The 11,653-nt window shown below is 38.2% G+C and overlaps 1 protein-coding gene across 1 annotated transcript; it reads right to left on the reverse strand.

The window, feature by feature from the left end:
* Nucleotides 1-1,084: 1,084 nt before the first annotated feature.
* Nucleotides 1,085-10,405, reverse strand: LOC129123872 (coagulation factor XIII B chain-like). Its single transcript, XM_054638494.2, is given in 10 exon segments — nt 1,085-1,619; nt 2,322-2,504; nt 2,870-3,073; nt 4,535-4,717; nt 5,371-5,469; nt 5,804-5,974; nt 7,153-7,539; nt 8,400-8,585; nt 9,064-9,264; nt 10,322-10,405. Coding segments are annotated over 10 exon segments (1,917 nt in total). The 5' UTR covers nt 10,401-10,405; the 3' UTR covers nt 1,085-1,395.
* Between the last annotated feature and the right edge of the window lie 1,248 nt (nt 10,406-11,653).

Consider the following 11,653-nt stretch of genomic DNA (forward strand, 5'->3'; position numbering starts at 1 on the left):
AGTCCAGAAAAGCTTATAGATCTTGAAGTACAGAATCCTGCAAGCACAAGATTGCTCAGTTCTCATCTTCAGGAGGAAAATCACATTTACCTAGACTGACTTATCTTATCAGAGACTGCACAGAGATCTCTGAAGCAGAAAAAAAAAATCAACATACAGGGGATTGAGGCAAAAACAGGCTCCAAGGTGAGCTGTCCATGGCATTGATGTGGCATGTATGGATAATGATAGAAAAGCTGAAGCTCAAAGTGGCACTTACAAGGGACATTAAAGGTCACAAGAAGGTATTCTGTTGCTACACTAGGATTAAAACAATCAATAAGAAAATGTGGCATGTCTCTAAAACAGGTAGGTGGGGCAGCAGCCCCACATGTAGCTTGAATATTTGATATGTTCTTTGCCTCAAAGTTCATCAACAAGATGCTGCCTTCATGTCTGCAATGCCCCTCATCCTGTCCTCTGGTTACAGCCACACAGCCAGTGTTGTGTGTACATCCAGAACAAGTGATGGGTGAATGAATTCTACTTCCAACAACTGTTCCAGCAAGGGCCTTTTAATCCCTTTTGCTCCAGTTTGCTCTGTAAGAAGAAGGTTATTGCTGTATATGTACTGTGTAAAGTATTTTTATCAACCTTTTTTCCACCTATTGGTCGGCTGGGCTCTGACTAAATAAGCAGAATTTGTCTATTCCAGAATGCTTTAATTTCTTTTTTTGTCTTATTCATTGGTTTAACTCTTGCAAAAGCTTTGGAAGCCATACAGAGCATCATATATGGTATGATTTCACAGACAGATGAGTTTAGACATGAAAGACAGAAGACACCTTAGAATGGCTTTTTTATTAAATCAGACTAAAATGGATGCAAGGCAAACTTTGTCCATATTCCTGGCTTTTCTTCATAGCTGTAGTCACACTTGTTCTCAGGCAGACCCTTAAGACTATCAATATTTAAGTGTCATAGGAAATCGTACCAAGTACTTGGATTTTAATATTCTTAAAATAGGTTTTAAAAAAAATTAACTTCTCAGTCAATTTGTATACTTTTAGGTTTTAAGTAAATTTTACAGATCCCTTAAGAACTTTATTTTCTGTTTTATATTGTTCCTCAAGTTCAGTCCTTTAGAGGCTCCTTACCTGTGAAGGGAGACATGAGTGCTGTTAAGATGTACAAGTCCGTCCTCCAGCTTTTTCAATGTGTATGCTAATATTGCATCCCTGTGCTGCACTGCTCATCCTCATCCCACAAAGGCCTTTCCCTTCCATCCCCCTCCAGCTCAAACTCAACACTCATTTCCCAAAGCTGAGTGGAGCAACCTGGAGAACACGAGGCCACCCTAATTCACCTGCTTATAAGAGATAAAGAACACATACATACCTTTCCTATGGCCTTTCCTCAAGTCCATACTTGCATTTCTCTTTCAACACACCTTGGATATGCCAGCTGTCCTCTCTCACACTGTACTTGAAATAAAGTTGTGCCAGATTCTGCTCCAAAATGGTTCTGTTTGCAGTAAAATCCAACATAATCCCCATGGTAAAAGTAAACTTGGTCTGCATAGAATGCTTGCAGCAGCACATTATTTTTCTCCATTTCAGTTTTTGACAAAGTACACGGCTCTAAAAAAGAGAGACTTGATCACTGCTAATAAATGGATTCTTTTTTGAACAGACTATTTTGACCAGGCTACACTAAAACTGCTAATTATTTCCTATTGTCTTATTTTACTGCAGGCATACTATAGTTAAGGAAATAAAAAACACCACATGAGCTTAACTTGCTTCTATTTAAACTTTCATATGTCATTTGAAGATGCTGAAATTGAGACTTAAAAGTTCTGGCTGACAATACTCAATTTATAAATTATAAGGATCTGATTTTAGAGACAATTGGGGTTGTTCAGCCTGGCAAAAAGAAGGATCCAGGGAGACCTCATTGCACCCTTCCAGAGCATAAAAGAAGAAGATCCTATAAGAAAGAGACAGACTTTTCAGTATGGCCTGGAGCAGTAGGACAAGGGGTTATGGTTTTAAACTACAAGAGGATAAATTCAGCCTAGACATAAGGAAGTCATTACCACCAGTGAGAAGGGGAAAACACGGGAACAGTTTCCCCTATTTTCCCTTTTCCCAGAAAGTATTTGTTACTTTATTTGTTTCCCTTGGGAAAGGCCAAGGTCAGGCTGGACAGGGCTCTGAGCAGCCCTGCTCATGGCAGGGGATTGGACCAGATGGCCCTTCCAGGTCACTCCCAGGCTGTTCCTTGAGGCTATGAATTCTATATAGAAATAAATGCTTCTTTATCTTGTTTATCACACCTACCTATACAAACTGGAGGTGAGGTCCATTGTCCTTCAGAGCAGTAGATTCTCTCAGAGCCTTGCAAAAAATGATAGTCAGAGCAAATATACTGAACTGAAGAGCCACTATCATACTGGGGCAGTGCTGGGACAGTCAGAGCTCCATTTGCAATAGAGGGTGGAGAGCCACATTTTTCTGTAGCAGCTGCAACAACAATAAAAACATTTAAGAATAAGAAACGAACAAATTGGCTGCTTTATCAAAAATTAAATGAACATGAAGGTTTTCTTTTTACAGCTCTCTTTCTACAGAGCTTTCAGTTTTCTGGGCTCAGAGCAGAGCTTCCCCCTCCCTTCTACAGCCTTGCACAGCAAAGGGAGGTGTATCACTTTTCCAAGCTTGGCTATATTCAACAATAGAGTTGCCTTGTGCATCTGTATTGTTGAAGCCTAAACACTCATTATTTACAACAGGCTCCAGGCCCACACTAAAAGCAAATCAAATAATTTCTAAATAGGTCTAAATTGATTGATTAATTAAAAATGTAATTAAAAAAATTATTGCTTTACCTTGAATAACACATTTTGGATAATTCAGTCTGCCTTGGTCACACTGTGTCCTCCCAGGAGATGGAATGGCAGTCTGGAGAAAACTATATCCCTGTTTACATTCAAACTCTATGAGATCTCCATGGAGGAAAACTAATTCTTCCCGTCTCCATTTCAATGTTAAGTTGTTGCTGTCCATATCAGTTACATTCAGAGTACACGGTTCTGGGAAATAAAAATGTATTTTAATAAGGAGCCACCTTAACTGGTTTCTTAGCTCCCTTTTGTAGGAGTGAAGAAAGAACCCCATGTCAATAATTCTAAAATGCTTCTGAATTTTGCAAGACAAAGAACTACAGATGCATAGAAAAATGCAAATGAAAGAAAATGTCTGAAGTGACAACAAAAACCAAATACATGCAAAAGGAATGGCTGCTTTCTGACAGATTCTTAAAACCCAGTGCCAGGATCACATCAGAGAGTGTAGCTTTCCATTAGATGATTAATCTCATTAACTTCTGAAACCACTGTTCACCATCAATAAAGCCTACAAAATAAATTTCTACAAGTTCCATGAGAATCACTGGCTGATAAAGACCCTTATTGATGCTTTGCTGAGGGAAAGGCAAGGAGAACTCAGTTATTGGCAGTCTGGTGACAGCAGGGTAACACCAAATTCCCGTGGAATTTTCCTGAAGCTCAGTGTAACACCAAACTCCCATGGAATTTTCCTGAAGCTAACATCAGCATGTGCTCCTTCTGGTCTGTTTAGGTGAGTGTATAAAAGAAATCTCAAAAACATGCAAAGGATGATGGGCTTATTGGGATGCTAATGAGACAAATAATTCTCACAGGAAGTGAGATTTCATTATTTCACAGGATTTCTTAAATTTGAGTACTCAGATCCAAAAATTTCAGTCTAGATGAGGTAACTTCTGTTCATTTAGAAATATGCAATTAGAACTGAACTGATTGTGTATTTTCATTTTCATGGTAGATTACAAACTGAAAGGTGAGCCAATTTAACACAGGATGTTAGTAAAATTTAATTGTTTCATTAGAGGAAGGAAGGAAAGATAAACAAACAACTCTTGTTTGTATTCCTGCTAGCACTGGTAATTTTCTCCAGGGGGTTCTATACATTGTTTTGAGCAGCATACATAAAAGCAGCACAGGAAAATTTGAAAGTCCATGCCAGCATGAAACAACAGATATAAAGACACATAATTAAAAAAAAAAAAAAGCCTGAAAGTTTAAAAACAAAAGTCCAAGAAGCCATCGCTAATTCTTTGTTAATTGTATCTAAAAGCAATTTTGGGAATGGCTACACCATTCCTTCTAATCATCTATTGAAAGACAGGAAGAAATTATCTGAATGGACAATATGGAGGAAAGAAATTGGAGAATCCTCCCAGGAAACAGGAATAGCTATATACTAGAATAGCTCATTCAGGAAACAGAGGAATCTATTTAATTGGCTGGTTTTAAAAACAGGCCAGAGGATACCCAGCAGGAGAGGCCTGCTAAAAATTTAATTTTGGTTCATCCTCATATTTCTGGAATCTTTATTAACTCCAACAAAAGAGGAAAGATGGTAATGAAAAGATTATTTAGAGGTTCCTTCCAATTTTCCCTTTTTATACTACATATGACAATGTAATTTGTAATTTTCCTTCTAAGATTCACCTAAGCAGGTTGGTTGTTCTGTCCAGTTTCCTTGGTGACAATAAACAGTGCTGGGCCCATCCAAAAAGTGGTAATGCTGACAAACATATTCTACCCAGGAACCATTTTTGTAACTTGCCAGTACTGGGCCCAGGACAGCACCATTTTTAATCACAGGTGGAGAGGCACAGTCTTGCTGCATTTCTAATATGGGATAGAGAGAGAGGCAATTAAGTCTTGATTAGATTACAACATTGTTAACACAGGTGAAAGTATAAGACCAATACTAGACTGAGCAAACAAATTTGCAAACAAATAGAATCCAAACCAATACAATTCCTTTTCCAGGTTTCATTTGTGGAAACTCTACACTTGACTTTCTGAATTTTAGACATGCATTTTATTTCCCTCCACACTTTACATCTATGCCTATTTTTGACTCTTGCTTCTTTACACTCAATACAGTTTAATTCTTTTTATGTGATGTAGACCATCTTATTTGTTACTTTAAATGTTTCATCTATGAGTGGTTCAAAAAAACCCTCATTGTAAATATTAATCAAGGAACAACAAAATACTCATGAAGCTGCATGTCCAAATAATACTAAAGAGTACAAAATGACTGAATATAAATGCTCTGTATGAAATAAAATTACAAATACACAGCAGGCTTATTGGTGTAATTAAGAAAAAAGCAACAATAGCCTTTTATTTATTGGCTACATTGACATCTGTTGCTCATGCAAGCATTTTCAAGAATAAGGGACTGTCCTATAGCAAAAGAATAAAAGTAGTCATAAAATGCCTATAATTGGATTGGAGAGTCCCTTTTAAATAGAAGAGCAATGTTCACCTACTCATATCATCTTCATTGTGATGTGTTTGGTTTGCCTTTGTTTCTGCATCTGCCTCAAGTGGTGGTGGTGCTGTCCCAGATTCCTGGTTATCCACAGCTTCTGTAACCATAGCAGAGACTCAGAACCAGTTGTCACAGAAACAGCTCATTCTAAAGTACTAAAACAGGCAGACATGATGCACTCCAAAATGTAATAATCCCAGTTTTCCAGGGAAGATGTTACAGGTGGCAGCTGAATTCACCTAGCTGATCCTTTTAATCTGGGAACCACGGACTGCCTGTAAAATGTGCAGCACTTTGTCTCTCAAGCCTTTTAAGAGAGGAAGGATAACAGTTTTGCAGATATAGCAAGTGAGACTCTCCAGAAAATTAAGGCATGGGTTGAAGAATCATTTCAGTTCAGTTGTCAGCCTTCACAGAAGTTACTAACTCACCAATACAGATAGAGGGTGATGTCCATTTTCCTCCTTCACACTGGATTTCCTCAGATCCTCTCCTTCCCAAGGTACACTGTACAATAACTTTGTCTCCATTACGAAATGTTCTTCTGGCTATGCTGGAATGGCCATGAGGGAGTGGTGGTGGAGGACATTTATTTTTTACATCTGAAAATAAAAAAATGCATATTGTTTTCTGTCTTACCAAAACCATGTACACAATTAAGCTCACCATGCACAATGCAAGCCTATCACTCAAAAGGCTTTTTTTGGCTAAGCCAGAGTAATTTCTTAATAAAATTTTCTTAATACAATGGGAGACCCAAACAAACAAGTGATTTTGCATTCCACAAATATAAAATAAAAGTAGTATGATGTCATTGTACTGCTATAAACAAATTTGTAATTTCTCCACAGAGACTTAAAAAAATCTCCTTTGTAGGACTCCAGGAAATAGAGATCTCCCATACCCTCCATTCATATACTATTTAAAGCAGATTATGTATTAATTCTAATGCTACAGAAGAAGCAATAACCATAGCCCATTTCCTATCTCCAAATTAAGTTTGTGATTACTGTATCCTCAAAAGTAGATTTAGGCCTTGTTTTCATCCTCCTGAGCATCTCCACCTTCTCTGCACTCACTCAAGAAAAGTTCCTGCTGTGTCATGAGAATAAACACAGGGTTGGAGTCTAAGCTGTAGTAAAGGTTGTTTTGTGCTGCTTCCTGCTCTGTTCTGTATCTCAACTGCTTCACCTTTTATTCTTTTGGAACTTGCTTTACTGAGACTCTCCATTATCCCCCAGTGACTGGGGAAGTGATAGCAATTTCTAAAGGTGTATTCCTGTCCTCAGGACAACCTTTTATTTAATCCGTTCAAAACAAGGAAAGTTTGGGGAGGTTGTACAACTCTGAAAAGTACCACAAGCTAAGGAGAACTTTGCTACAAATTTTATTTTTAATGCCTCTCAAGAGGTACCTCCCCATCCCACAAGGTAGGATTAAGAAGACCTGGTCAACACTTCATGTACTCTGAACAGTTTATTGAGCTTCAGGGTCTAAAAAATTCCCTGTAACTGCTGATTCCTGCTTCTCTGGGATACAACTTGGACAGTAAGAGACAGTATCTGTTCTGCTGTTAGAGTTCACGGAAATGTAGTTCCAATTACCATTGCTCCCCTTCCTGTTGCCTTGGCTCCCCTCCCTGCCCTTTGACTAACACTTGATTTACATTTAGGCTACAAACTGTATTTTTATTTTGTATTCATAAAGCATTTCTTGAAAGAAGGTTGACACCTTCTTTTCTCTAAGAATTTGACCGAGTAAAACTATAAAAGCAGGGTACCTTCACACACTGGAGGGTCTGGATACCACCCAAAATTATAGCACTGAATTAAGTCAAATCCAGTGACAGAATAATGTTTGTCACAGAAAAAGTGAACTACATCTCCTTCTTCATAAGTTTTCTTCACAGGATAGAAACCTCCGTGAGCTACTTCACTCAAAGCGGAGCAAGTGATCCCTGGGAAGAAAACACAGCGGTGAAAGCAGCAGCAGCAGAAAGCAGCAGGTGATTTGTAGTGTCAGCGGAGGAGTTGCGGGGCTGGGGACGTACCGGCGGCGCTCCCGGGGGCCGTGCGCGGGCCCGGCTGGCAGCGCTCCCGCAGGGGCCCGGTGGGCCGCACCTCCCGCGCCGCGCCGCCCGGCTCCAGCCGCGGCACCCCGCACGACTCTCGGGGAAAGAAAGCACAGGCGTGAGCACTGCATGCTCTTTGTGGGAGTGTTCCAAAGCTTCCCTTAGATACACCTCAACAGTGGCCAGATCCTGGGTAAAATGATGAATAACTACAAATGCAGCTGTTGGCACAGGTTTTCTGTTTGTCATTTGGAAAAGAAATCCATTCCCATACAAACTTTATTTGAAACAGCGTGATTTAATCTCTACTGATTCATTTTACATCTATCAATTTACATCTATTGTCACAGACATGTTTTATGAAAAATCCTTTCCTTAGGATTTTTTTCTCCTGAGAAGCCGACAGGCCTCAGGAGCAAAATGTAACCAATGATTATCTGATTATCTGCTGCTGTGGAATGCAACAGGTGCATCTGGGATTGGTCTCATGTGCTTGTTTCTAATCAATGGCCAATCACAGTCAGTTAGCTCAGACTCTCTGCCCGAGACACAAACTATTGTTATTGTTCCATTCCTGTTCTACTCTTAGCTAGCCTTCTGATGAAATCCCTTCTTCTATTCTTTTAGTATGGTTTTAATATAATATATTTCATTAAATAATAAATCAAGCCTTCTGAAACATAGAGTCAACATTCTCGTCTCTTCCCTCATCCTGAGCCCCCTGCAAACACCACCACAATCTATCATTTTACAGCTATCATTTTACATTTCTTTACAAATGCACAAAACCATGTGCATGTGAAACCTGACAAGTTTTTCCCCAGAGGTACAGCTGAGAACCTGCTTTAGGAGCATTCAACTGACAGCCTGTCATAGGCAGTTTGGCCCTACAGCAAGGACAGAGGAATTCTAGACTTCTGCAAGAGATTAGAAAGGAGAAAAATGCACAACACTACCAAGTGTGTTAGTACAACTTGGCTGGGAGGACCATCCTTGTGGCTGACACTGCACTGTATCTTCAGCAGCACCACTTGGGGTGAGGTAGCCTGGATTACATTTGTATTGCAGTTTCTCATGGATTTTGAAGTCCATTTCTGTGCTGTAAAAAGAGCCATTTTCCAAAAGAGGCTTGGTGCATTTTCCTGAAGGATAGAAGACAGCTTGGTTAGAAAGAAAGAATGGAATAATTTTGTTTTCCTGCAAGCAAAAGAAGGGGTTTGTAGCTATACCGATCTAATCTGATTTTCTCAATTTAGTGAAGAAACTCTTCTCCAATCATCAAACTATATCTCAAACCACCACATGGAATACAGCCAAGGAATCTAGAGCTAGGGAGACTCAAGAAGTTATACATCTAAGGGAAAACTAATAGTTTTCCCAGACTAAGAAAACTGGAAAACTTTATGTTCTTATATGAAAATATAAATGGGTAAATACCCTTAAAATATCTATTTTTGTAAAAATATTCCATATATAAACCTATGTAGTCTCGACATAAATAATTGATTGCAGCCTGTACATTTTATCCCTTCTGTTATGCAGCTTCTTTTCCTCCATGCCCCAGGAAAACCAGCCAGGAAATGCTCCTGCTGGAAGCAATGATGAACAAAGCTAACTCACTGTAGCATCGAGGCACTGGAGCCCATCCTTTTGCTGTACAAGTTATTCTTCCATCTTGAGTCCCACTTTCAGTTGTGTAACCGACCACACAAGAATAGGAGAGCTTTTTTCCTTTATGCATAGGGAAATAGTAATTTTTGAAACTGTAATAGTACTGGGGAAGGTTTCCATTTTCTATCTGTGGCAAATCACAAGGTGTATCTGTAAAAAGATCAATATGTTTTCCACTAAAAAATTCCAGCCCAGATATGAATGGTTTTGCATTAATTTATCTAATATCAGCTTGACTGATTCAGGCTTTCAAACAAGAACAAAATTCTGAATACTTACAAGCATGAAGGGCCTTTTGAGACCTGCTGAAATGAAGACATACTACAATTTTATCAGCTTTTATTCCTAGAGTTTCACAAGAATATCAGCTGTAGAATAAAACCTCCTAATGTGAACTGGAGCAAACTGATGCAGGACACCTTTATTTTACCCTATTTTGCTCAGAAGCACGAGAACCCTTTGCTGCACAAACTTGCCAATGCCTACTGTAAAATTCAGTGACAAGTGTCAGGATTAGCAGTGCCTCAGCTCCTTAATTCAGAAAATGCTACCAGAAAAGCAGGATAAGCTGCTAGGAGGCAATACAGGAGTTAGGCTTGTTAAGAAAGGGAATTTAAGAACAGTCAAGAGAAAAGAAACAAGAAATGGAAATTAAGCAAATAACAAGCAGAATGGCAATTAAAAAAAACCCAAAACAACAATCCCCAGTAATAGAAGAAAACCTTTTTAAAGAGTAGTGCTGAATATGACATTAGGTTACTTAAAGAAACCCCAAAATAACAAACAAAAAAAATTACCCAAAAACAACAACCAAAAGAAATCAGTGCTGAAAACAGGGATAGAAAAATGCAGGACTACCCCACATTAACTTCTGCAGATTCCATTTAACTTCCACTATTTTGCTTTGTAACAAAGTGAAAAATACTTCAATCCCCAAGACACTTCAAGATATGAAATGTTTTAATAGTACAAAATTTCAAATAGTACATATTGTAAAACATTCCTAAAGAAATTTCTTCTGAACTAAAGGCTGAACATTTCAATATGACAGCTTTGAGGCTTAGACAGGAATCAGCCATGTCACAACAGAATTGTATTTAAATTTAAAAAACAGTGTTTACTCATTAAAGAGATGAAAGACATCGCACTAAAGTTACCAAGACTGCATATTCTAGATTCAATGTACAATAGAATTCAGTGTATTTACCTTCTGCAAAGAGTTTCCTTGAACACACCATAAGTAGGATGATAAAATAGCTTTTAAATCTCATCTTTACTGTTTCCATCTAGTTTCCCCCAACTGTGAAAACTCCCTAAGTATTACTTTTGTAAATAATTAACTGAATTTTCAAAGGTATTCAACAAATGCCTTAATGTCTATGGTATTTTGTAACAAGTTAATTCACTGGAAAAACTATTTTCAACTATTTTCATCTGTATTAGTTCTCCAAATAACTTGGCACCAGACTGGCAGGATTCTACTTCCATTTGACACACTTTGCCACCTGTAATTTATCATTTTACAGTGAAATCAGGCAAAGAGCTTATGGAACAATTTCAGCTTGCTGATTACTGTTCCCCTCACAACCTCCAGAGTCCCAAGTTTAAAGGGCATTCTGTTATCAGATTATTTACCTTGGCTGAAATCAGAGGAAATAGACAATTCCCCCATCCTCCAGCCTAGCCCCTGAGTAAACCAGGCAGTTGCATGCTAGAGATGTTTATAATTTTGGAGTTTCTTACATGAACAACATAGCCACTATTATTATCTGAGTTGTGTTGAATACAGCAAGCCTCTTCCAAGTATTTTTTTTAAACAAAACAAAACAAATGAACCTAATTTACAGTCAACTCACTGACTAATAGCTATCAGTTGATTTAGCATCATTAGAGATCTAATGCTTAAATTTGGGAATAGGTGGGTATAATTTTACAGTTTGCATTATCTTGGCCTTTCTCTGAGAAAATGCAATTCTGAGAATGCAGAAGAGAACAGAATGAACAGGGATGCGGTGATGAACACAATCTCTTCAGCCAGAGGAGATGCATGCTTGTATGTATTGCTCACTTGTTAGCAATAAAAAAAACTCATAGATCACTGCCCTTAAAATGTCAGGTCAGAATTTGTAAATTCACCCTTAGAACATAGCCTGTTGTTCCATCACTATCTTGCAATGTTTACAAAACAGAAATTGTATTTTCTTTTCTTGCTGCCATACATGATCCCTTCAAGACATTACTAAAGTGGATTCAAGCTCCCCAAAACCACCCAGTTTTGAAATGCACAGCCCAAGCCTCCCTTTCTACACCTCTCTAGATCAGACATTACTGTCCCCCACAAAAAGCTGCTTTTAATAGAATTCTACAATATCTAATCAGATTGAAGAATCCTATGCTATTTTAATATTCACAATTGTGGGACAACAATATATTACTGCACCAGTGAAATTTCCAGTAAAATCCAGTTAATTGATTTTATTGTACAATTGCTTTTGATAGTAGTACAAAATAGGGTTTCAAAACTGTATGAAATACAAGA

The sequence above is a fragment of the Agelaius phoeniceus genome, chromosome 8 (assembly GCF_051311805.1).
Source record: "Agelaius phoeniceus isolate bAgePho1 chromosome 8, bAgePho1.hap1, whole genome shotgun sequence".
NCBI lineage: Eukaryota > Metazoa > Chordata > Aves > Passeriformes > Icteridae > Agelaius > Agelaius phoeniceus.